Source organism: Archocentrus centrarchus, chromosome 15 (assembly GCF_007364275.1).
Source record: "Archocentrus centrarchus isolate MPI-CPG fArcCen1 chromosome 15, fArcCen1, whole genome shotgun sequence".
Classification (NCBI taxonomy): Eukaryota; Metazoa; Chordata; class Actinopteri; order Cichliformes; family Cichlidae; genus Archocentrus; species Archocentrus centrarchus.
This window is the reverse complement of record NC_044360.1, coordinates 18,234,994-18,260,495: the sequence shown is the minus strand read 5'-3', so window position 1 is coordinate 18,260,495 and position 25,502 is coordinate 18,234,994. Positions and strand designations below refer to the sequence as shown.

At 40.9% G+C, this 25,502-nt stretch overlaps 2 protein-coding genes across 2 annotated transcripts; one reads left to right on the top strand and one right to left on the bottom strand.

Moving 5' to 3' along the window:
- Positions 1–1,899: 1,899 nt before the first annotated feature.
- On the top strand, positions 1,900–14,355 carry prom2 (prominin 2). The gene is made up of 24 exons (XM_030748158.1): positions 1,900–2,089; positions 2,916–3,256; positions 4,312–4,376; positions 4,779–4,984; positions 5,155–5,275; positions 5,731–5,794; positions 5,922–6,011; positions 7,363–7,559; positions 7,973–8,047; positions 9,766–9,829; positions 9,942–10,101; positions 10,185–10,337; positions 10,434–10,557; positions 10,655–10,743; positions 11,436–11,520; positions 11,666–11,809; positions 11,902–11,970; positions 12,070–12,159; positions 12,276–12,329; positions 12,431–12,511; positions 13,013–13,081; positions 13,177–13,266; positions 13,380–13,492; positions 13,604–14,355. The coding sequence occupies exons 2-24, from the start codon at positions 2,995–2,997 to the stop codon at positions 13,653–13,655; spliced, it is 2,517 nt and encodes an 838-aa protein (XP_030604018.1). The 5' UTR covers positions 1,900–2,089; positions 2,916–2,994; the 3' UTR covers positions 13,656–14,355.
- Positions 14,356–18,358: 4,003 nt separating this feature from the next.
- On the bottom strand, positions 18,359–24,048 carry hps6 (HPS6 biogenesis of lysosomal organelles complex 2 subunit 3). The gene has a single exon (XM_030747393.1). It carries the CDS (start codon positions 23,757–23,759, stop codon positions 21,012–21,014), a length of 2,748 nt encoding a protein of 915 aa, XP_030603253.1. The 5' UTR covers positions 23,760–24,048; the 3' UTR covers positions 18,359–21,011.
- Between the last annotated feature and the right edge of the window lie 1,454 nt (positions 24,049–25,502).

Genomic DNA, 25,502 nt, shown 5'->3' with positions numbered 1-25,502 from the left:
GGTAACCCTATCCCTGGCAGGGTAAACCTTTCCCTTGGTCTTTTTCCATAAGTGTCATCTGAATTGCTTTTCGTCTGGCCCCTCACCCAGGACCAATTTGCCTTGGGAGACCCCACCAGGGGGCAAAAGCCCCTGGGCAACATAGCCCCTGGGATCAATGGGACACAAACCCCTCCACCACAATAAGGTGGCAATTTGTGGAAGGGCTGAGACAAAGAGTGAATTGGAATATGAACAAGATACTGCAGCACATGTTATGAATTTATAAATACCAAACTACCCAATCTGCATTTCCTGGAGTGATTTATATCATCTATCATTTTCAAAATAACTTACATTCTGGCTATGATAATTGATTCACACAAGTTCATTTTTGTATTCCATTTATCAAAGTACAATACAGTTTTGTAGCACTTTAGCCTGAACTAACAAAAAGTTCTTCAGTCAGTGAATCATCACTATGTTTACAAAGTCACAAGGATCATGAGCACTATCATAATGAACAGGATGAAACACTAGTGTTGCCTTAAGGGAAAGATACTTATTTTGTTAGGTTGCTCACTCAGGCATCTTTTGCATGTTTGACAGAGAGTTAAATGACATACGTTGTTATCTCAAGGGCACACAATCATTAAACCTAATCACCAAGTGAAAGCACTACACTATGTGTGGCACATAACCCAAAACCTTGGATTAAGGTGAATCACCTATGCGTGATCAGCAAATGACTGTTGATGACTGTTTACCTGATAAGAAACGCTGCAGGACAGCTCTGCTTCCATTAGGGAATTTTATTCCTGTTTTACAAAATGTTTTCACTTTACACACTTTGTTAGTCAGAATGGGAAATATTACATTTTACATATTACATTTACATTGCAAATGTAAATAAGGTTCACAAACTAGACCTCATACAGAAAGATCAACAGTAACAGAGTGGGGACTCTACCTGTATGTAATGGCACTTCCTTCTTGTCCCGGTGTGGTTGTTCTTCTGAAAGTAAACTTTGCACAAAAAGGAAGGAAATTTGTTTTATGGTCAGATATTGTTGTAGCAGTGCTTCTTGGCAATTTGAAAGCCTGTCTATTTCCCCCTAAAACATGCCACATTTGTACAGAAAGTGCTTTTGGGGGGTTGAGCAGCAGAACTGATCTGTGGGCTGCTCCCATGAAAAACTTGCCAAATCTTCTCTGCCAATGCCAAACAGATTATTCTGCAACAGACTCTTGTTTTGTGTCATTTATTGAATTGGATGATAGCTAGTTAAAGAATGGGATGCCATCCCACAGCAGTGTGTAACCAAGCGGCCCAATTGTATGTCTTGATTCTTCAGACCTCAATCAACCGAACACAAATTTCCTTACTTAATGTGCTAAGTTTGGTTTCATGTTAAGTTCAGTCTGTACAAAAAACACAGCGTCTTGACTTGCACCAGCTGCACAGTATATCATTGCTTTTGACAATGGTTGCAATCATTTCGCAGCTGCTGCCAAGAATATGCTAGGATGTTGAAATATTTTTAAGAATTTCTTGGCAGTCTTTAGTTTGTTTCTCTCTCTCTTCCCAGTTGTGTGCTTTCAATCTTCTCCTGCATATTTGGGCTGTGTCCCTGTGTACATCAAAACCACACCTTGCAGTTCACATTTCAGATGTGAACTGATTCGCTTGGGAGTGACTGGATGATCAAAAATGACTTTTCAATACATGTTTCAATACATGTTCTTGAATATAGTTTTATTTTGATTGTGTATTTCCCACCAATCCAGTAAGTAAAACCATGCCACAAATTTGAACACTATTTGCGTAAAACCTTTTTTTGTTTACTTTTTATGGCTCCTCCTTCCCCTTCCTTCCCCTGTTTCTGTGTGCTACGCTCTTTAGGACCCTCCCTTTCTCCCTCCTTCCATCCATTTTCTCTCCCCCTCATGTCTCAGTGGCAGTTCTCTGCAAGTCATCACACAGTCCACTTGACAGCAAGTGTGGAGCATATCAGATTTCTTTTGTGGGACTGTAGAGTCACAGGCTTCTCACTGATTCGGTAGATGGTAGAGCAGCGCAACCATCCATTCAACTCTCAAGCCAAGAAAGGTACGTTTTCTGAATTACATCAGCTGAATTATCTCTCTAGTCTTCTGCTTCCCTTTATGTTTTGGTTACTTTTGATTTTTCCTCATTTCACTTTGACCTCACTTTACTCACCCTCCCATTCACATTCTTACCTCAGCTGATGTTTAGATCTGGAGGACATGTATGAGCTGTCTCCAGCTGAGTCTCAGTGTGTAAAGTAAATATCAGCAGTATGTTGTGAGTTTGGTTAGTATTGCGAAACTCACAACGAACCGCTGGGACTCACATACTACAGAACAAGAAAATGGAAGAAGCATGTGAATGAGTTTCACACAAACTCTTTGCTCATTTTGCTGTCTCCTGTTATGAAAGACAAACGTGGTTTCGGATAAACAGTGGGGATACAGGTATGTGAGTCATATACAAGTACGAAGCTTGTTTATGTATTTACACTATAAACATACCTCTGGCCCATTCTGTGAAAGCATCAATCATATAATTTTTTGCAACCTTTCCTGTAATTATGAAGGTCAGCACACCTTTTACATCACAACTGGAAGTCCCCATGTAGGTGTAGTATAAAACAGAAGTCTAAAGGGCACTGTTCTCATCAGAGTATATTATCAGGCTTAACATTCAAGTTTTCCTTTTACAAAATGCCATTGTTGTGTTTCTTCTGCAAAATGTGAGCACTGCCCCCCCACCCAATTGCCGGGCTCTAACTGTGATGCTGTCTTTTTTTCTGCATGACTCAGTCTGTGGGTTTCTGAGTCTCTTCTTCCTTCTCTAATTGTTCTGCCTTGTGTGGATGTACCATGGTAATCACTTTCATTGTGTTGTTTTTCAGATGCGTTGAGAAAGAGTTTGCACCATGAGTTGATTGTTCTCTGTGGAACCGCCTTTCCCCACTGCTTTTGCCTGCAAACATGGGTTTATGTGAGAACATGTGGGCCTGGAGGTGGCACGGCAGTGCTGGAGGATTCAGAGGTGTAGTGGGAGTGATGCTGCTGGTGTTCAGCCTGGCCCACCCCGTCCTGTCACAGACTGCTTGCAAAGAAGATGCGGCCATACAGAACCTTACCCAGCCTCAGTACTCGGACACAGACCAAAACAATACAAATATGGGCTTTATGGCAGCCCTGGTCCAGTCCTTTCTCTATACTGTGCAGCCCAGCTCCTTTCCTACAGGTCAGTGTAACCCTTACTGCGTTGTTCTGCATGGCCAGATGTCTGGCTAGAACCACACAGAGCAGGCAGGAACTATTCAAATCACAATCAAATATTTCGGCTTTCATGTTCTGCATGATTAAAAATTTCCCTCCACATTAAAGGCGTGACAGTATTAGCTTGCACTCCTGCTCTGTGATACAAAGAATCAATACAATAAGTTGATGGAATTGGTTAATCAGTAATAAGTTAATGGCCATTCTTGCATTTTGTGGAGTCAATATTTAACCTTTGTGTGCTCTGTTTTTTGTAGGGGTCCCATACCCTGGTTCAGACTTGTGTCACATCTGTTGTCTGTTCCAATTGCTCCATAAACCTGTGTAATAATTCCTATTTAGTATTGATTTATGAAAAGAAGACAATGGATAAAAAAGCCTTCCCAGCAACCTTTGACCAGTTCAGATTAAATTTAAAAGCAGGGATTGTCAGTATTAGTATTGGATATGGTTTATGGAATACTGGATAAATTTTAAACAATAACCACTTCAGTGATACATAAAGAGACCTCTGATTTTTCCATCTTAACTGAGGTTGCCAGAGTTTGACCAAACAGGGCTTCATTTAAAAATATATACTCTTATGATAAGGATAAAAAAGCTTGATATGGTTCTATCTCAATGACAAACCATTAAGCCTGTGGTTATAAAAGTGCTAACAATTCAAATTAATTCCAAAAATTGAAGTATTTATAACATTTATCACAAGCTGCCATCTAGTCACCTGGACAACAGTTACCTGTGCCTGCTTTTGACCTAGTGAGATATTAAAAGAAAGGCTTTGTATTATAAGTGTGTGTGTGTGTGTGTGTGTATAAAAATCTAATGTTTCCTGAAAGCAGTCCTGGCTTCCTGGTTACCACAAGATGCAAGGTGTCAGGTTTCCATTTTTACAATGGTGAAAGAAGAAATGTTTGTAAAGAGCAAAGGACATATTGTCCTTTAAGCCAGTCCTTTGTACAAATTACATGGATGACTAGGACAAAAGAAAATAAAAGTTTCTCCTCCATTTCTTCCCAGGTTTGATGGTCAATATAACCAAAAATCCCAGCCAAGTGCTGTCAGATCAGACACTCATCAAAGAAGTAAGTGAATGTACATGATTTTTACATGTTATATTGTATATGGGAACTTTGTGTTAATAATAATAAAAAAGAACAAACCCTCATTAGAGCTCTCATGGTTTTCTGAGACTCTTTCAAAGCATTGCTTTGTGTTTTGTCCCTGTGCACTCAATGTACCAAAGCTCTTTCACCCACTCTGATTATGGACTGCCACCACAGTAAAGCAGAACTGCAGTTTAGTGATGTTTCACATCATGTTTGACATCACACCTGACCACAAAGATCTGCTGCTGTTCTGCCATCCTGACTTTGAAATTGGTATTTGTGACATCTTAACTCTAATACATGTCATTTGTGTGTGTGTGTGTGTGTGTGTGTGTGTGTGTGTGTGTGTGTGTGTGTGTGGGTGTGTTACGTGTTCAGCTCCTGGTGAGTGAGGTGGGATTCCTGGTGTGTATAGCCATCGGGATTCTGTACATCGTTCTGATGCCCATAATTGGTTTGTTCCTGGCCTGCTGTCGCTGCTGTGGCAACTGTGGTGGGAAGCTGTACCAGAAGCAGACATCCTCCATTCACTGCCGCAGGAGAACGCTCTACTGGTGTGCGTTCGCCACCACGATCATTATCCTGTGAGTGTGTGTAGGCTGCTCTTGGGAGGTTTTGACCAGCATAATGATGATGTGTTATCTGAAATTAGCAGACAGCTTGAATGTGCACGGCTCACTGCATCTCTCTCTCATATCAACAATATGTTTATGACACAAATTTAATTGTGTTCGTGTCGGTTTGTGTTTTGCAGTGCTGGGAACATCTGCATGTTCAAAAGTAACGAAGACCTTGACATGAGCGTGGACAGAAGTCCAATGGGGCTGAATAAAAGTATTCAAAACATCCAGACCTTTATCACCGCTGTGCCTGAGGCAAGAGAAAATTTCTTACCAAAATATGAAAATATACAGAGGTCAAATTGTCCATGACTTCAGTTTGGCAGCATTTATTGGTACTGTTTGACTAAATGCTCTTGACCTTTATTCTTTAAAAGTTTGAATGTTGAAACCATAAATACTCTTGTTAGTTCCTGTTAAGGATTATTCACATTAAGCGCAATCAGTCTGCAGATTTTGTGTGAGATGCAAACAGACATCAATTTTGAAGTCAGTCCACTGAATAAACACCAGCTCTGTATTCCACAGTGTCAATATACTTATCTCAAGCAAGAGAGATGGGAAAGGTTGGAAGAACAAGGGGGCTGTTCGTTGGTCTTTCCTCACAAAACTGCTATGTGTGATTAGCTCGTGTAATCTTTGTTTGCTGTATTTTACCCAATATGTTATCTACATGCTTTGAAACTGTTGTGTTTTTACTCTGTTTCCAGCAAGTTACGTATGTTGTGAATGGCAGCTACAAAACCGTGGGGCAGGTTACCAACAACCTACAAAGTAAGAAGAAGGAACTAATACTGTAACGACAGAGGAACAGCTATTGTTCAAACTCACTGTTGCAATGTGTTTTACACCCTGGCCACATGTTTAACCATTTTAAAATGGATTCTTCTTTATGTTTTAGATATTGGAAATCAGCTGGGATCAATGATCCAGAGGCAGTTCAATGAAACCCTGCAAAGAGCGTTGTACTCAGTTAAACTTCTGGATCAAGGTATGATCTACCTGCATGCTCTGTCCTGTATCAGTGTGATCGTGTAAAGGCTTGTGCGCATATCTGTTAGATTTGCATACCCCAGGCTAGTTCCTCCTCACAAGGCAAGCATATAATTTACTGTAAATGTCTTTCACCATGTCTTCTTTAATGTACTATTTTTTTTGCAACCTTTACAGATTTTTAAAAACTTTTTAGTTACTTAATTACAAAAAGAACATAAGAAAAACAAACAGACACATCCAAAGAGTACAGTGCAGCATTGGTTTACAGGCTGTCGTTTTAAAGCAGATGTGACCACACCCAAAAGCATACCCTGCCTCTTTTAAAAAAAAAAATCTGTCCCATCAACTCTAAATGGGATAAAACACACAAAAATATCAGCTATTATACGAGAGTTATATGAGACTTTACTAGAAATAGGGAAATTGAGTGGTTTTCTCTTAACCTTTTATACAATTTGACTTCCTTTCAAAGCCAGAAGCACTGCCCATCAGAATTCTGACTTAAAGCACTTCCTCATTGGCTCCATTGGCATCACTTTTTAGACTCAGAGGCTACAGGTTAAAAGCACACACTGTACTACTCCTACCCTTCACATGGACTCTTTAATGTTGGGCATCTGCTGACACTTTAAAAGCCGCAAAACTAGTAAATAATTATATTTGTCACACTGTTATTAGAGTATAATAGTGTCTGGAGAGTTCTACAGTCAGATTTGTGTCTTCTGTGTTAGAAACCTTTGTAGTTCATTGATAGCATCAAAAAAAAAAAAAAAATCTCCATTGTAGTTTTCAACAAGCAACAGTGGTGAGAGGTTGTCCTGGAAAGCTGAAACCTAAGCTGTGGAAATTCCTGTTCTCAGCGGCTCATTTTTAATCAGACTCTTCCTGTTAAAAACATTTCCAGGACATCAACTTGGAGGCAGTGGATTTAAACAAGATAAAGGGGCCCTTGATATGTTTATTTATTAGCTACTTAATCTTAGTATATTAATCTGCCAGGCTAGAGTATTGTGTTTTTTTAAGGATTTACCTTTGCTCCATGGGGAGCAAAGGTAAATTTTGGCTGAATCATATATTGACACACTTCTTACCAGAGGACGTCCACTCCAAAGGTCACAGAGAGCAGGCTTAGTAGAGGATTGAAAGACGTGGTTGGGTAATATCTTCCTGAACAAATGTTGCTGTTGTTCATTGTCTCGGTTCTTATGAGAATTTCCCATTCATTTCAGCTTCTTATGCTTAATATTCAAAGGAAGGTAGTGGGAAAAACGTCATAGATGAATATCATACCTAGTTAATAAACGTACACGCAGAGTAATATTTGTCTATTTGATTCACATGTGCAGATATTGTAAACACCAGCTTTCAACTGAAGAAATTAAACTCGTCTTTGGACCAGCTGCAGTCCAGCGCAGACCGCGTCCAGGCCAACGTTGCCTCTGTGAAAAGTCGCATCAATCAGACTTTATCCAATCCAAACTGCACTGGGTGTTCCATGCATCTTCAAATGCTACAGACTCTAACAGTGGATACCACTATTAATGTAAGTATAGACCATGATTGGTCATTCTTGCTTTTGTGTTTCTTTTTGAATAGATGAATTGGTTCTTCAAATAGCTTGATGACAAAGTCAAATAAAACAAGAAGGTCCTGAATATCACTGGTACAAAAGATGAGTCAACCATTACTGTTTTACAAACAAAGAAGCCCTGACTGTGGGTTTTATTATCAGGAACAACCAGGAAGAACCATTTAAGCAAACACTGTTTGATGCTGGCTGAGACAGTGTGGTGCACTTTTCTACCTGACTCATATAGACTGTTCTCTCATTTGAGATAAAAAAAAAAAACCCTTTTGTTTTGCTGCAGTTTGCTGCCACCTTGTGTTACTTTGACGTTGATATGTGGTTGCTGATAACACAGGTTGCCTGGTTTGTTGTCTCGTTGTTCTCTATAGACTGGCGGCTTGAATGATTTTCAGTCTGCAGTGGATGAAGCCATGCGAGCTAATCTCCAATCCCAAGTCAATAAGGTGAGCAACATCTGCAGAAAGAAATTTGTCATCTTATTGGAAGAGCCCAAGAGGACAGATTCACCCTTATGTACTGTTACATGCCTTAAGTGTCATTATTTTAGCCTGCAATATGATGACATCTATTTAAAATTTTTATACTGTTGTACAGGTGCTACAAACTTTTGAACATTTAGGTTGCTCGGGGTCAAATTTGACCCATATCTATTAGATGGATTTTTGATCCTCCAGTGTGGGTCAAATGAAAGGAACTGGTGGATTTAGGGACTCTTGAAACACTGAAACTGTATGTGCCATGTCTGTGGGTACTTTTTATGGGACAGTGGAGACGGTTCAGGGGGGACCTTGACACTGTCATGAGAAGTATCAGTGTTCCCAGCATATTTGCCTGGGTTCTCACAGAAACAGGCACTTGCTGGTCTTTGAAGGATCATGGGGGAATCTTGAAATGGTGAAACAGGATAAAAGGCCCTTCACATACGATGGTATGAGGTCAGCGCTGAACTCTGGAACTCATGATTCCCAAAGCTTTGCTGCTGTGTTCAGTTCACCTGAGTTACTTTTCACACAACAAAAGACAAGACTTAAAGACAAATAACAACAAATTGAACAAAATTGGAAAAGTGCAGTTACAAGATAAAAAAAACAAACAAACTAAAAACATATATACATACATATATATAGTGTTTTGCATTTTGGCCAAAATGTTCAATTTTGGACTCATCTGATCAAAGCACCTTGTTCCACATGTTTGCTGTGTCCCCAACATGGCTTCTGGCAAACTGCAAATGGGACTTTTTATGCTTTTCTTTTAACAATGGCTTTCTTCTTGCCATTCTTCCATAAAGACCACATTTGTGCAGTGCACGACTAATAGTTGTCCTGTGGACAGATTCCGCCACCTGAGCTGTGGATCTCTGCACAGCTCAGCTTGATTATTTTGGTCCAGAGTCATCATGGGTCTCTTGGCTGCATCTCTGATCAGTGCTCTCCTTGTTCATCCTGTAAGTTTAGGTGGACGGCCTTGTCTTGGTAGGTTTACAGTTGTGCCATACTCTTTCCATTTCCGGATAATGGATTGAACAGTGCTCCGTGAGATGTTCAGAGCTTGGGAAATCTTTTTATAGCCTAAGCCTGCTTTAAACTTCTCCACAACCTTATTCCTGACCTGTCTGGTGTGTTCTTTGGACTTCATGATGCTGTTTACTCCCCAATATTCTCTTAACCAATCTCTGAGGCCATCACAGAGCAGCTGTAAATGGATTAGATTACACACAGGTGGACTCTTTTTAGTCATTAGCAGTCATCAGGCAACTTCTGAATGCAATTGGTTGCACTCAGAGAAAAGGGGCTGAATACTTTTGCAAGCCACTGTATATACATATATATATATATATATATATATATATATATATATATATATATATATATATATATATATATATATATATATATATATATATATATATGTATATATGTGTATATATATATATATGTATATAAGATGATGCCATTAAATATAAAGAATGGATTCCGACTTCACTGAGACTGTAATGTTCACCCTCAGGCTTTGACGTAAAGTGTATTAAATGTGTGTTACATGAGATCTGTGACTAACAGCAACAAAGCTACTTTTCCACTGAAAGAAAGACATTTTTTTAATATAATGGAGAAATATCAAAAATATATTTAAATAAACTATTTACATAATAATTCAGGCGGAGGACTATTTCAACAGCATCCCCGTGAGCGTGACCAACAAAACCAAGAATGTGGTTGAAAGTAAGTAAATGCTGCAGATGTTGTCACAACCTTCCTGAACTGACTTCATTTTCTAAACAGATGTGCAGTATGTGTTTGTGTGGATGTTTCTGAGCTTGAGTGTTTTTATTAGGCAGCATCAACCAGCTGAATAACATAAAAACACAGATCAGCTCCCAGGTCACCAACGGCCTCTCTTTATCGGCTCTGAGCGATGTGTCTGTGACATTGAAGAGTGCACAAACAGCAATCGACAGTTTCTTGCCAGAGCTCAAGAAAGCAGAGTATATCAGGTAAGAGCCTTGGAAATGCAAACTGGCACAATTGATGGCAGAAATACCCACAATACAGTCATCACATGTGCCTACTTCTTCAGATGGTGTGTGTGTGTGACTGTGTGCTGTGTGGTCCTCCTGGTGGTGGTGTGCAATATTCTGGGTTTGATCCTGGGCCCTCTGGGTCTGAAACCAAAAGGAGACCCTGCGAAGCGCTCTTCTACAGCAGACTGTGGAGGCATCTTTCTCATGATGTGAGTATTGGGTTTGAATGTTGGTTACACCCCCAGAAGGAAAACATTAAATAGGTTCACCAACCTGCTTCTTCTTTGACCTGGATGCGTTTGCAGGGGTGCCGGTTTCAGCTTCCTCTTTTCCTGGTTGTTCATGATCGCAGTCCTGGTGCTATTCTTGGTGGGTGGAAACGTTTACACACTGGTCTGTCGACCCTGGAGCAATGGCCAGCTGCTGCAGGTAGTGATATACAGTCACACATGTACCTGCACATACACGAACACTGAGATGGCAACCACTTATCCTGTTGATTTTTTTCTCTCTCTTCTGTCCACAGTTAATTGATACTCAGGGCTTAATTCCAGAGTTGCAAATTGGCCAATCTTTGGGACTGAAAACCAACATCAGTATCTCTGAGATCTATAGGTATGCTAATGTGAGATTGTTTAAACTCAATAGGTTATTTTTTCATAGATTTCCATAGAGTCAGTAAAAGCTGCAAACTGTGGACCTTAAGAAAAACTTTGGGATGTACGGATAAATGAACAAAAATTTTCAATAATAATAATAATAAGGCTTCTTTTATTATCACCAGGCCAGAATGAGATTTGAAAACCTCAGCTGAAACTGACATTTTTACTATTAAATTACAGAACAAGAAAGAGCCTCATTATATTGAGTCAGTGACACTAATGTTACTGAATGTGTTCTAAACAAGTCACAGTACCACTACAACTGAAAATGGGAAACTATGTATTAAAATGGACATAATTTATAAAACTGTAAATGCACAATTTTTTTTTTTGTAAAAACCTTCAAATTAAAGCTGAAAGTCTGAAATTCAATCACATATTGATTGTTTGATTTAAAATCCACAGTAGCGGCATACAGAGGCAAAAAAACCCCCCAAAAAACATCTTTGTCCAAAAAATAATGGCAGTACTGCACATTTAGCCTGGTGCCAGAAACATAGCTGCCGATCCAGGAAAAGAAATTAAAATATTTCTGCCTCTGGGTTTGGATTATTTGTCCTGTGTGTCTATAAAACTTTAATTCTGATTAGGAACTATACTAAATAAGTTACACTTCATGCTATTTTTTTTTTCTTTTTTTAACAGATCCTGTGAAAACAACCAGCCTCTGTGGACAACACTCCACTTGTCTGAGATCATAAACCTTGGAGATCTGCTAAATGTGTCCAAAGTGAGCCTCCTCTTACCCTTTCAAACTAAACTAAACAACCCTATGTGACTTAAACGTACCAGACTGGTTTCTTACACTGACCAGATCAAAACGATCAAATACAACATTTGTTTTCTTCTCTCACTTCCTTCCTGGTCACCCATAGTACACAAAGCAGATCCAACAGGACTTTGACAACACAAATATCAACCTGGCTTTGGTCACACTTATGAGCCCCGAAAGTCAAAAGCAACTGGCAAACATCTCCACCAAAGCTAAAGATTTTGACTCCACTGCTATCATGCAGCAGGTAGGTTTTTTTGCGTAGATCAGCTGCCTTTAAACGTGTGCAGCTGTAACATGCAGATGTGATCCGGCACTTATTACTTATCTCTCTCTCAGCTAAACACCATTTCCAGCATCAATCTGAATACAACAGCGGATAACCTTGATAGTTTAGCTAATTCGCAAGTGAGTGCAACCTTTTAGACTTTTTTATTCTTTACTCCACTACAAACCATTGTGAGTTTATTTTATGTGCTAACCAACCAACTACCGGCCTGTTTCTAGTCTCCTGATATTGCACAACAACTCAGAAAGGAGTCTGATGATCTGAGGAAGATCCAGGCTGACATAGATACAAATATCAAGCCACAGCTGGTAAGCTCTAACTTTCCTGGTGTCTATCCTGATCTCTTTATTCTGGGAGTTGTTTCATCCTTTTTATTTGTTGGTTATCTGAATTTAAAAAAGAAATCCACTGATTCTTCCTGTAGAAAAATGTGAATTCAACAATCTGGAGCCTTCAAACCACTGCAAAAAGAATCAGTGTGAGTACACCTGGAGCTGTCAAAAACAGAGATCATTCTCCTCCTCCTCCTCCTTCTTCTTCTTTTCCTGGGGCTCACCCTTTCTTTTCTGGCTCTTTCAGGGTACAGCAGGGGAGGTGCTGAACAACATGAAAACAGCACAAGACTTTCTCAACACAAATTCAACAGAGATTGTAAAGACTGTGAGTAGAGGCACGAGTCACATGAGTTGGAAGAAAAAGTGCCGCATGTGGTCGGTCAGCTATTTAGCTATTGGGAGCAAGGGGGAGGTGCAGTGGCTTACTTACTGTATTATTGATGTGCTGCTTGTAGTGGAAGCAATGTGCTTGTTAATTCCACAGCCACACATCCACATCCAAGGCTGGCTGTAAATCAGTGCCCATGTTATTTGTAAAATAATACAGTAATAAGACATATGCGGAGTATCACCAGACTTAACCTTTAATTATTTCATGTATTATGTTAAGCACTTTAAACTGACTCTGGGTATGAAATACACTGTATACACATGTCAAATTGTAATGCTGCTGAGGTTATATATGGTCCGCTTCAGAGGATTTTGCAAGGATTTCATTTGCTGAGATGGTTTGGCATTCCACTGATTCCTCATGACCTACCAGTGTAAAGAAGGGAGAAAATGTGTGGAATTCACCCCATTGTTTTCCCCCCTCTCTCAACCCTAGGAAAGCAGAAGGTTTTTGGACTGTCAGCTGCGTTACGTCACTGCTTACGCTGACTGGGCTAATTTCACAGTAAAGTCCATTCAAATCTTTGTCTGCACTTGCTGAAATAAATGCCTGAGCTTACTTTTTCTACTGGTATTAAGCTGTGTGTGATCTTTCCTCAGATCACGCAGCAGGTGGGCCGCTGCGGGGCTGTGGCAGGAGCTTTAGACTCTGCCGGCGTCATCCTCTGCACACACATGGTGGAATCTCTGGTGAGGATCATATGTTGGTAGATCCACCTAACTGATTTAATTTTGACAAAAGATGCCCCGGAGAGTAGCGGCTAGTTAGAGAAATGGTCTTTAGTAATCTGTTCTCTCTCCAGAATGCGTTCTGGTTCAGTCTGGGCTGGTGCATAATTTTCTTCATCCCCAGCATCATCTTTACAATCAAGCTGGCCAAGTACTACAGACGAATGAAGGAATCGGATTCCTATGAGTAAGCAGCACAAAAAAGCTACAACAATGCGCCAGCTAAAACGACACGACAGATCAATTTGACAGCGGTTGTGTGTCTTTGACTTTGACCGCTGTTCGTGTCTCTTTCCAGAAACCACATAATGATGAACCACATCCCGCGAGCACAGATGAAGCAGCCCTGAGAAGATGCTTTAAAGCACTGAAGACACAAAAGCTTAACAATATTGAAACACATGCACTCCTGCACAGATGTGGCATATTGTCACTCAGACTGAAAAAGGTTCCACACTTTCAAAGATCCAGTTTTCACTATAGGGTACGTACAATAATGCTTCATAGGTGACGAACCGCTTCTTAACGTGACTCAGGACAAAAGGGAAACTGAAGGGACGTCTTTAAAAAAAATAAATTCAGAGTCCCGTATTTCATTTATAGTTTTACACGTTTCTCAGGTTTTTATAAATATTTTATATACATCCCATGTGTGAACAGAGCTGCTGATATATTGTGTGATTTTCATTTATATATTTGCATAAATGCTGTGCGTAGTTTTCTCAAAGAATGCAACTGCACTGTTTGTCTAACGATTTCAAACTGAATTCTTGATTATATTTGCATTAATGTTGGAAATTAAAATCAGGAATCAATAAATAAGTACACTTTGGAAGATGCAGCTTTTGTCCCTGTAAAACTTGCATCGGTTTCTGTTACAATTATTCACCGATAGGTTGCTGTGCACTTATTTTTGACCGTTGTGACTGATTGGTTGATTATTTTTGTAATCTATACTGTTTAGTGATGGGTCGGTCGCGAACGATCCGGTGTTGTGCCAAAAAGTGATCGTCTGCCAGAAAGTGATTGCCAGAAAGTGATTGTCCATATTTAAACTGTTGTAAATGACTTGCTGACCTATAATCTGTGAAAAATATGTCAAACATATCTCTCGTGAATGATATCAAGTCATTTTGAGTAAGAAACAAAATTTCTGTCACAAGGTAGAAGCTGCAATCAGTTTTTGGCAGCGACTTTTATATATTCTTTATTTATCAGGGTAAAAACTGCAATTGGTCAGATTTTTAAAGAGATATGTGGCCAAGAGGGCAGCAGAAATCAGAACAAATATGACATTACACTCTATAAAGATATTTTAAGTGACCAAAGATGACTGGATTTATTATAATGTACGTGCAATAATGCAGAGTCATAAACATACTTGAAAAACAGGTCATTTCTTCATTTTATATCTAAGCCCTTCATAAATCCTATCGACTACACTCTATTCACCAATATGAGCAAATACATTACACATAAAAGCACATAGAAACATCAAAAATCACTTTCTGGCAGACGATCACTTTTTGGCACAACAACGGAAAGCGTAGCAAAGACTGGAAACATTTTAACCTTATACCTCCAAACATGTCGAACGAGATGTACTTCAAAAGTGCCGGCGTTTGCAGACTTCCGGTCACAAATACCATACCACTACATGACTGTGAAGTGTAATTTTTGAGCTTTCAGGAACCGTTTGAATTTTTTTCGATAGCACGAATGGTCGCGGAGTTAAGGTGAAAAGCCAGCTGATCAAGTTCTTTGGACCAGCTGACTCTGCGGTGAGACACTATGTCTTAATCAGCTGTTCGCGCTTTGTAAGGTCAGGAAACCCGCGATTCATCAGCGATCGCCTGGCGTTAAAGGATTATTCTGATAGAGTGTAGACTGCAAATTTAAAATTTAATATCAGCAGGCTGCAGAAACAACCTACATAGGTATACTGTATACGAATTGTTCACCCCTCAGTGTAATTAGAAGAACAAAACATGGCAGGTCATCAGGCAGGAGAAACAGGATCAACTCCTCAAAGGCCCTTGTTTTTTCTGATTTCCAATCTTTTGTTTTATAATTTGTATTTGGAGCACTCTATTATATGTTGAATATATAAAGAAATGTTTGATATAGGCCCAATGTATGTTTTTACATTAGTAATTCATTTTACACTTTTTAAAAAAAAATTAAAATCTAAGTAGCCATTTGGGAGCTGAAAGAGCCAGCTCTTCTTCGAGAGACGAGACTACAGAGCCGGCTCTCTGAAAAGAGCCGGATTTCCCATCACTAATACTGTTTCATCTTTTGCTACGTAGCACTTTACACTGTTCTGCTCAAATGTGATTAAAGGGTTGTGAATATTTCTGAAAGCTGTTTTTATTGGTCTTTATGTTGCAGCTGAATCACTGAGCTCAGTCACTGAGATTACACAGTCAACTGTCTGACTCTCTGAACTCTGTTCACAAACACAGATTACACAGACCCCTTGATTAGCATTGTGAATTCTTATGGTGGATGACTAGTGTGTCTTGTGATCATGATTATGGTCTTTTTTTTTTTTTTTTTTTTTTGAAAAGGCCATTCAAGCAGATATCTCCTCACTCATGTGACACAGGGCATATTGAAACTATTTTTAATTGGTTGAAAACTAAAATATTAAGGTTTAACTTTCATTTGAAGGTGGTATGAAACTGCTCGATTGAGGACTTGGGACTTTTTTTAAACACAGGAAGTTGTTTTGCACCTGGACTGAGGCTTAGAGGAGAGAAACTGTGACTGCAGTGAAGTAACACAAAACAACAGGAAGCATTACTGTCCTAAAATAAAGCAGTTACACTCTAAAGTATAACTTTGCTCTGCTAAAGGCCACATGGGAAATGAGATGAGAATAATGTCAAGGCTCAGACCTACAGTGCTGTGAATAAGGATTTGTCCTCTTCCTGATTTTCTTTTTTTTTTGGCATATTTGTCACAACGACAAACACATCATGTCATGATATTAAGACAAAGTCACTGACATCTATGAGTGTGGAAAATGTTACAAAGCTGTTTTTAAGGCTTTGGGACTCCAGTGAACCACAGTGAGAGCCATTATCCACAAATGGAGAAAACTTGGAACGGTGGTGAACTTTCCAGGAGTGGCCGGCCGACCAAAATTACTCCAAGAGTGCATCAATGGATCATCCTGGAGGTCACAAAAGAACCCAGAACATCTAAAGAACTGCAGGCCTCACTTGCCTCAGTTAAGATCCGAGTTCATGATTCAACAATAAGAAAGAGACTCGGCAAAAATGGCATCCATGGCAAAGTTCGCAGTTGAAAACGACTGCTGACCAAAAGGAACACAAAGGCTCATCTTACATTTACCAAAAAACATCTTGATGATCCCAGAGACCTTTGGTAAACTATTCTGTGTACTGACGAGACAAAAGCTAAACTTTGTGGAAGGTTTGAGTCCTGCATTTCATAAACAGCATTTCATAAAAAGATCATCATACTAACAGTCAGACATGGGGTGGTAGTGTGATGTCTGGGGCTGCTTCTTGGTTTCAGGACCTGGACAATTTGCCATAATTGATGGAACCATGAATTCTGCTATGTACGAGAAAATTCACCTGTGAATGGCTCAGTTTTATGATCTGAAAAAAAAAGCATATATTAGTATTTTAATCTCTGATTAACAACTTTCAGGGCAGCACAGTGGCATGGTGGTTAGTACTGCTGCTTCACAGGTAGAACAACAAATCCACCCTGGCCCAGGGCTTTCTGTGTGGAGTTTGCATGTTCACCCCATGTCTGTGTGGGTTTCCTCCAGGTGCTTCAATTTTCTCCCACAGTCCAAAGGCATGCAGTTAGCGGAGTTAGGTTAATTGTTGATTCTAAATTGCCGATAGGTGTGAATGTGACTCTGAATGGTTGTCTGTCTCTCTGTATTAACCCTGCGACAGGCTGGCGACCTGTACAGGGTGTACCCTGCCTCTCCCCCTATGACAGCTGGGATAGGCTCCTGCCCTCCTGTGACCCTGAACAGGATAAGCAGAAGAGAATAGATGGATAGATTAACTTTCAGTGGACTGTTTAATATATTTTAATGTAGCCATTCTTCTAATGATTGCATTCATTTTTGTTGCTCTCTAGGATACAGTCAGCTGTTCAAAGACAAGCAAAGGAGAGAACAGCAGGGAGGGCCTGCCAGCATCTGTTTAGATGAATTACAGTTTACAGGATGGCATCTATAATTAGAACAAGTGAATCGATGGCATTACAGCACTGGCACCTTGTAATAGGAGATGGCGGAGTCAGCGAAAATCAATTAGATGAAAAAAAAGTAAGTGAAGGAGAAAGACAGAAGGAAGGACATAATTGGCTGAAGGATGGTAGCTATCATGTTACACAGGTTTCTGCACCGCCCTCCCTCTGGTTTGACTCCTATTACCCTCTGCCTCTTTGACACTTTTTTTTTTAACCTTCACATCCTCATGTGGAAACTACCTATTTGCTGTGAGAGACACACATACACTCTGTCTTACCTTTGCTTTTGCGAGCATTGTAAAGGGTTTGTCTCTGTTCAGAAGCGGAATGCTTAACAGCTCGACATTCCTCTCACAGGCCTTGACTGTGGAAATATTTGAGCACATTTACACACCTAAATCCTTCCAGTAGATCGCACACACACACACACATATGCAAGTGCAGCCATAAGTGGATTTGCCATGGAAGAGAAAGGATATGGTGAAACTCAGTAATGGGGCAGTGGATCAAATGAATGATCAAATAACTGTTTTTTTCAGGTTAGGTTAAATTGTAAATAGCTGAGTTTAAAAAAGAGAAAGGGCATACTGGCCTTGACATTTCAATTGTTTGTTGTGCAGCTAACTTGCAAGACAGCTTGATTCTCACAAGCTCACAAGACTATCTGGCATGTTGACTTAGTTCTGCATGAAGGTAAAATGAATATGCTAACAGATCTGGACAAACCAAGACAACTTTAATCTGTGGGAACGAGGAACATTAAAATGATGTGACAGATACATGTATGGTTATAGACCACTGCCCATCCGTTTCATATTCATCACAGAGCTCTGTAACAGTATTATAAAATCTAAAACAAGACAACAAATTAAAGCTTTTACAAGATACCAGAATGCAATCAAAACCTGTCTCAACAACACTGCACATTATAAAAATCACATCTCTCAAGACTGTTAAAATAAACTATTATTAAAATACTAATTAGCAGGAAGTTATACATAAAACTCTGGACAGCAAACGCATGTTTTATCCTCAGTTTAATAGCATACAGGATCTGTTCATAAATACTTACACATTCTTTAACAAATACTGCCTAAAAGTGAGCAATACCTAAAGTACACAAAGTTACCATGTGGATGTGAAACTGTCAGGCGAATGCAGGAAGAGTTTTTATTTGCCAACAGTCATGACGCTAGGCTCAATGGCCTGCGTGGGGAAGGCAGGGAGTTCCCAGTGAATCTCAGATGGGCCAAAACATGTCTGTTAAACAGCAATGCACCAGTGTGATCAGTTGTGTGCACTTGTAGCACGTTTGTTGAGTGTACAGAGCCTGGAGTGACTGTCAAATGATTTAATGAACTTGAGTAAGAAATCAGGGGAGTTGTTAGGAGTCGGGAATTGTTACCATACCACACCGAGAACTGATTGAAGTTTAAAAGTACGCATTGCTTCAGAATACGAGTGAGGCGGAGAACACAGTAGAAAAATGACACTACCCTGTAAATTTAAAGCAGCACTGCTAAAGGCACTCGGGTTGTTCTGCAGCCTTTCAGAGTCTGATTGTCACTGAACTCCTAAGACACGTCTGACTTAGCAGTCTTCCAAAGATTGCTACAAAATAAATATGCAGAAGGCTGAAATATTATGGACAGACTTACTTTGATTATTAACAAGCTTAATAGACTGCTCCAACAGAAAGCATTAAACACAACAGGAACACAAATATACCCTTGTTTACAGCGCTTAAGCAGAAAAAAAAAAAAATAAGGCATTTCAAAAGCACAACCAATACTGACTGGTGTGATATAAAAGTGCAGCTGGTAACAGAGCATAACCAGCAGTGGCAATAAGACACAGGGCCTATCATCTCTAATAACATTACTCTCACTGGGTTTCATAAAGGAGGACATACATGACCTTATGCAAGCAGCAGGGTGCCTGCGTGAGTCACAATCTGTCCCGCACACCCTCGAATTTTAACAGAATTAAAGCTAAAATTGAATTTAAAGTTGAACTGTGAGTCACTTTTACTGGGAACTCTGGAATGTCGGCTGAGTGGAAGCAGAGCAGACAAGATGGAGTCTGGAGAGAAAAAAGAAAAAAAAAAAAAAAAAAAAAAAAGGATGACAGGAATGGAAAATGGACAGGTTACACCGTCTATTTGAGTCACTTAAAACCAAACAGAAACATTGGCACAAATGTGTTAAATGTGAAACCAAAAGCCGGTAAAAAGAAATCCTGATCTCCTTCTTTCTTCCCTCCTCTACCAACATTCAAACACAAAAGGTCAGCTTGTCTGAATTCAGGCTTGCTGCACGAATGCGCTCCAGCACGTAAAAGGAAGCTACATCAGCTATAATTAACCACGATCTATTTAAAAAGGCAACACTTTTATATAAAACCCAGCACCAGGAGTTAGTTTTTTTTTTTGCTGTTCCGATAAAATACAAGAACATCCACATTCAGATAAGCCTACATCACAGATACAGTATCTTAACTTAATTGCTGAGAGCAGAACTTCAAAAAATAAGGCTGGAGCATACAGACGCAGGCAGATGCCACTTTGGCTCAGGAGTAAGTGGCTCTGTTTGGCTGAGCAGTTAGAATATTGTGTTAACGCCACCAATTTTTGATGGTATTCCTATACAGGTTAAAGTTTTGCAATGCAAGATTGTTCTCACTGATGTGCAGTTAAGGCTCAAAGGATAAATAACACTGTAGATACAGAATATACACATTAAGACTATGGATGCACTGATCTGACTTTTCTTTCTTTCTTCATCTGCAGGTACCAAGTAGGAATAAGACGACAATGCTAAATTATTAAGCTGAGCTGTATTGCGGAAAAGACCAGGAATCATTGTCTTATATGTAAAGCAACACCAGGCTTGACTTAAAAACTGCATTTCTAACCTCGTAAAGCAAAATGCAACAAAGAAATACCTCTGTTCTTGAAATAATACATGAAGAAAAAAAAAAAAGTTAACATTCACCGAAAACTGCAATAAACTTACAGCGAAATGTACACGCATATAAAAATAAGCAGAGAAATACACAGATCTGAAATGAATAGTTTACCTCTTTGCTGCACATGCGTGATCCAGCTATTTGTGTCAGTTAATGGTATAAGATACAAAGACCTGATCTGTGCATCCCTATTTAAAGATTTAAAATTACCTGCAGTATTTACACTGGTAGGATCTTCAGTAGTCATTTAATGGTTTCTAGTAGTCATAATTCAACTGTTTAAAAATACAATCATATATTATACTACATGCATTACACTGATAGCATGTGTTACATACTGACGTTCTGTTTTAATATGATTGTCATCACTCCGATTCACACTTTGGTCAGATTATGCATTGAATGTTTTATAAAATAGGTTTTGTTCTCCATTTTGTGTTTGTTCACTTCTATGTAAATCAGACTGGGTTAGCAGGTAGCGCCACCCTTGCCCTTTAAATAGTTGTTTGTGTGCAGGACTGCTGTTCAGGCGTTTCTGCAAGAAGAGGTGGGGGATAGTTGTTACACACAGCTGAGTCTGCACTGGGGTCTGTGACAGCGCTGGCCTGATCAGTGGGCTGGCGAGGCAATGCTGGAGGGGGGAATAATGGTGACTGGAGGATGTCCACATAGCGCTGGCTAGGCTTGGTCTCCCTCTGCAGCACTTTTCTCAGCAGGGGTTTCAACAGCCCGACAGTCAACTGGCTGCTGTGGGGGTCTGTGAAAGGAGCAGGAGTAGAAGAGGTTGAATTGGACATGGGGAAAGAAGAGTAGTGTGATGAAGTGCGGGGAGAGGGGAGGTTTCTCAGAACCAAGTTCAAAATAGTGGTGACAGTGAAGTCCTCGGGGCACAGGGTCCACAGCAGGTCCAGGTAGGGATCCAGGTCTCTGTGATGGGCCACCTCACACAGCAAAGTAGTGAATATCTCCTTGTTGAGCAGCGGACTCTGTTTACAGAACTTGTGGGCCACCTGGGTGACCCGCTCCCACTGCCGCTTGCTCATGAGGATCCGCAGAGCCTGCAGGATGGCGTTAGGTCGCCCACTCACGAGCAGCAGCTCCACCTCTAGGTCCTGTTGCTGGTCTCTGTCTGGGCTTAAGCTGGACAAGAGGAACAGTGCTCGCTTATAGAGTGGCACGTTGCCTTCTGTGCAATCCCCTTTCCCGCTAGAAAAGCTCCAAGATGACGCCAGGCTCAGGCCCAGCCCTGTCGAGCCTTGCTGCTTCTGGGCGAGCTCGAGGAACCTGGGCAGCCAGCTGGGCTGGAAGTTAAAAACCGACCGGCAGAGGAGCTCAAACACAGGCAAGGCAGCTGAGGAGGTGCTTGTAGATTTGGCTTTGCAGTTAGTGAAGTAATCTCCTTTAAGGCTGTGATTGTGTTTTGGTCCCCCGTTGGTGAATGAGAGGGAGGCTATGGGGCTGGATGTCAGACCAGCACTGAGGACAGTTTTCCACACATCTGGGGGGGCCTTGCTGGAGAGCAATCCCTCACCGTTGTAGTGTAGCTGCAGAGCAGCGTGCGCCGCATTCCACGCCTGTCGGGGAAAGATGCTGAAGATGGAGTTGAGGTACAGCAGAGCCTCTTTATCCAGCTCAGAACATGACAGCAGCCTCAATACTTCCATCTCAACTAAACTCTCACACAGCGCCTCCACCTCTTTAACACTTCCCTTCACTAAACTCCCCTTCAGCTCCTCCAGCGAAACCAGAGCCTTGAGCTCGGCCTCAAGAGAACCCATTAGCTTGTCTTGCCCTGCGATACATCCACCTCCTCCATTTTGGAACAGCTGTACTCCTTTTTGCTTCAACCCTGTGCTGAGGTAGCTGAAGAGGATGGAGGCTAAAGAGATGGGAGCCTGGAATCTCCCCCCTTTCTTCAGTGAGTCCACAGTGAGTGGGGTGCTGCTCAGGCTTCTCTGCTGGTAGTATTTACAGGCCTCTTCAAAGACAGCTTCTACCAGAAGGGCTCCAGGATCAATATTCTCCACTGCGCTGGAACCAGGAGGCTTTGTTCTGAAGTTGAAGTCTCTGGAGTCCATCTCCCTGCTCACCACTACAAAGAGTCCAGTTTCTGAGAGCAGGTGAGGTGTACATGTGTCCGCCCTGTTTGCATATAATAATCCTTCACTCTTCAATACAATCTTTTCCAGCTCTCTGCCACAGTTCAAATCTATCAGATGCAGGTTTTGGCCCATAAGTAGTGCAAGGGTGTCCTCATATATACACAGGCTGGTTCGAATGCTGTAATCTACCAAACAGTTGTCTTCTAGTTTGTATACCTGCCGCAGGACCCCGTCTTTTTGCAGGAGACAGAGCCAGCCTGTGCTGAGCAGCAGGAGCAGGCCTCCACAGGCTGTGGGAGAGATGCTGTAGATGTCAGGAGGTTCAAGAGGAGATAAATATCCTAAACAATCGATTACCAGTGTCATAAAGTCAGCCTCTTTAGCTGACAGCTTTTTTAGGGGGGTGTTTTTACATGTGGTGCTGACTGTGAAGGTGTCATGGCGAGGGGACCAGGAGAGGAAGAATTTGGAGATGTTCAGCAGCGGCTTCGCCTTCAAGTCAGGAAGAAGGTGCACGTATTCCCCAGAGCTGATCACAGCAAAGTCAGGATTATTGTGGAGGGCGATTTTCACCCCTCCTAAGTTGACAGCAGTCTCTTTCACCTCAAAGTCACGTCTGCAAACACAGTATCTTAATTTATTCCTCGTGGCGCTGAGGGCAGGGGAGCTTTCTGACGGTGGCCGTTCCTCACACCATATGATAAGATTAGAGCAAGCACAGACCGACACCACTATGGCCCTTGGACTGTTGCACAACTGTGATGTTTGCAGGAGATGCCAGCCAGTCTTGCACTCCTGGAATTTCCAAAACTCAGCTTTTCCATTTTCATAAACCACTGCCACAACTGCTGCACCACTGCTGCTACCACGATGCTCCAGATAGATAATATCCACGATGGGCACGGTTACATACAAATCCAGTTTCGTCAGGTTTAGGGCCAGCTGGGGTCGTTCATACTTGTCAAAAGTCACAAGACTGACCTTAGGCTTGCGGAGGATGACATGGATGTGACGTCCATCTGGGCTCAGGCGAACAGTGTTTATCTGCTCGCTGTTATTCAGACTGAGGATCTCTGTCAGCTCTTTACCGTCAGAAAAGTCCCCGAAATCTGACAGCTGCTCCAACACCAACCGCGCCATATTTTACCGTTTCACACCGCGCAGCTGCTCGTAAATACTCTGCCACAGCGTATTAACTAGCCTGCTAGCTTCTGTGGCACATAATCAGGAGTCCAGAGTAGCTAACTGAATGGCATCCCGTTTGGCTTCATCCTTAAAGCCCGTGCGTAAAGAGACATCCCCCGACAGAAGTCGTCTCCGGTAACTTCATGCTTACAGACGACAACGAAGGCAAACAGTTAGCTAACAGTGACTGAGTTTTAATCGAGAACGGGACTCTAGTGATTCCACTTCTGTGCTAACGCTCCCCTGACATCACGGGATTGTTAATTTCCGGATACCCAAAAGAGGAGGAGCTGAACGGCAGCGACGGCTGCAAAGATCGTGGGCAGACAGAGAGAAGAGCAACTGCCGGTGCACGCTGGCCTTCAGTCAGACTTAATGCAATCAAGCTCAATCAATACTTTAAGTTAATCACTGTTCATTTGAAAGCAATATGCTAGTACAAGAAATGGTAAGTAGATGCAGTACACAAGTTTGGAAACTCTCTTCGGTGGCATTAATAATAACAGGTAATTTAACTTAGTAGAATCTGTTGGATGCGATGGAAGAGAGTTGTAAACAAAAAACAACAAAGTATGTCGTGGTATCGCTGCCTGTGCCTCTGGAAGCTTGTTTCCGCTACGGAAAAAAACAAACAAAAAGTTTTAAATGCAAATTCAGGTTACTATTTCTAAAGTTCCACTTGAAAACTCAAACTTAAATTCGAGTTTGAACTTCCATCCATCCATTCACTTCCGCTTATCCTGTTCAGGGTCGCGGGGGGTGGGGTGGGGGCTGGAGCCTATCCCTGCTGACATAGGGCGAGAGGCAGGGTACACCCTGTACAGGTTGCTAGCCTGTTGCAGGGCCAACACAGAGAGACAGACAACATCCATACTCACATTCACACGTATGGGCAATTTAGAGTTTCCAATTAACCTAACCCCAGGAAGTACTGGGGAGTTTGAACTTATTAGGTCGAAATAAGGCGATTTTTTTTTTAACTTAAGGATGGCATTTTTCGTTTAAATTTGTGGCAGAAACAAGCTTCCATAATACTATACCCTGCACGGATCACTGACTTCTAAATACTTATAAGAACTGTAACTTAGTTACAGCATTTCTATTTATTTTTGATCTCATTTCATTTGTGTAGATCTATCTATCTATCTATCTATCTATCTATCTATCTATCTATCTATCTATCTATCTATCTATCTATCTATCTATCTATCTATCTATCTATCTATCATGGTAGTTTTGTCATTAACTACATATGTGCATTAGTATCTGTGTTCTTTTAATTGTAGAAATAGATTTTTCCTCAGGTTATTCTGTAGTCTGCTTTTAGTCTAACTAGTGAATGATTTGCTGACTTCTGCTGTTTGTATATACCCTTTGCCGGTTTCCCCCAGCGGAAAATCACTGGAGTAACTTTGGAACTTCAGTAACAGTTCAGTACTGGGGTACATTCAGTTTGGCCTGGAGAGTCATTTTGAGCAAGAAACTGAAATACAGCTTGGTAGCTGACTTCAACCCCTACCTTTCTAAGGTCAGGCAAACAACAAAAGGATATGGCACTTTGGGAATCAATAGTTCCACAAGAGACTTTAAAAGACACACAAAGAAACTTTATGTGGAAAAAAAGCATTTTAAAACTTAAAAAAAAGTCTGCACACATTTGAAGGGGTTTCTTTTTAGGGGATTTGACTGTTTGTTTTT

Coding starts and splice junctions, on each gene's coding strand:
- prom2 (XM_030748158.1), top strand. CDS start 2,995: ATGGGTTTATGTGAGAACATGTGGGCCTGGAGGTGGCACGGCAGTGCT. Junction 3,257..4,311: donor GCCCAGCTCCTTTCCTACAG/GTCAGTGTAACC, acceptor ATTTCTTCCCAG/GTTTGATGGTCAATATAACC. Junction 7,560..7,972: donor CAGTGGATACCACTATTAAT/GTAAGTATAGAC, acceptor TGTTCTCTATAG/ACTGGCGGCTTGAATGATTT.
- hps6 (XM_030747393.1), bottom strand. CDS start 23,759: ATGGCGCGGTTGGTGTTGGAGCAGCTGTCAGATTTCGGGGACTTTTCT.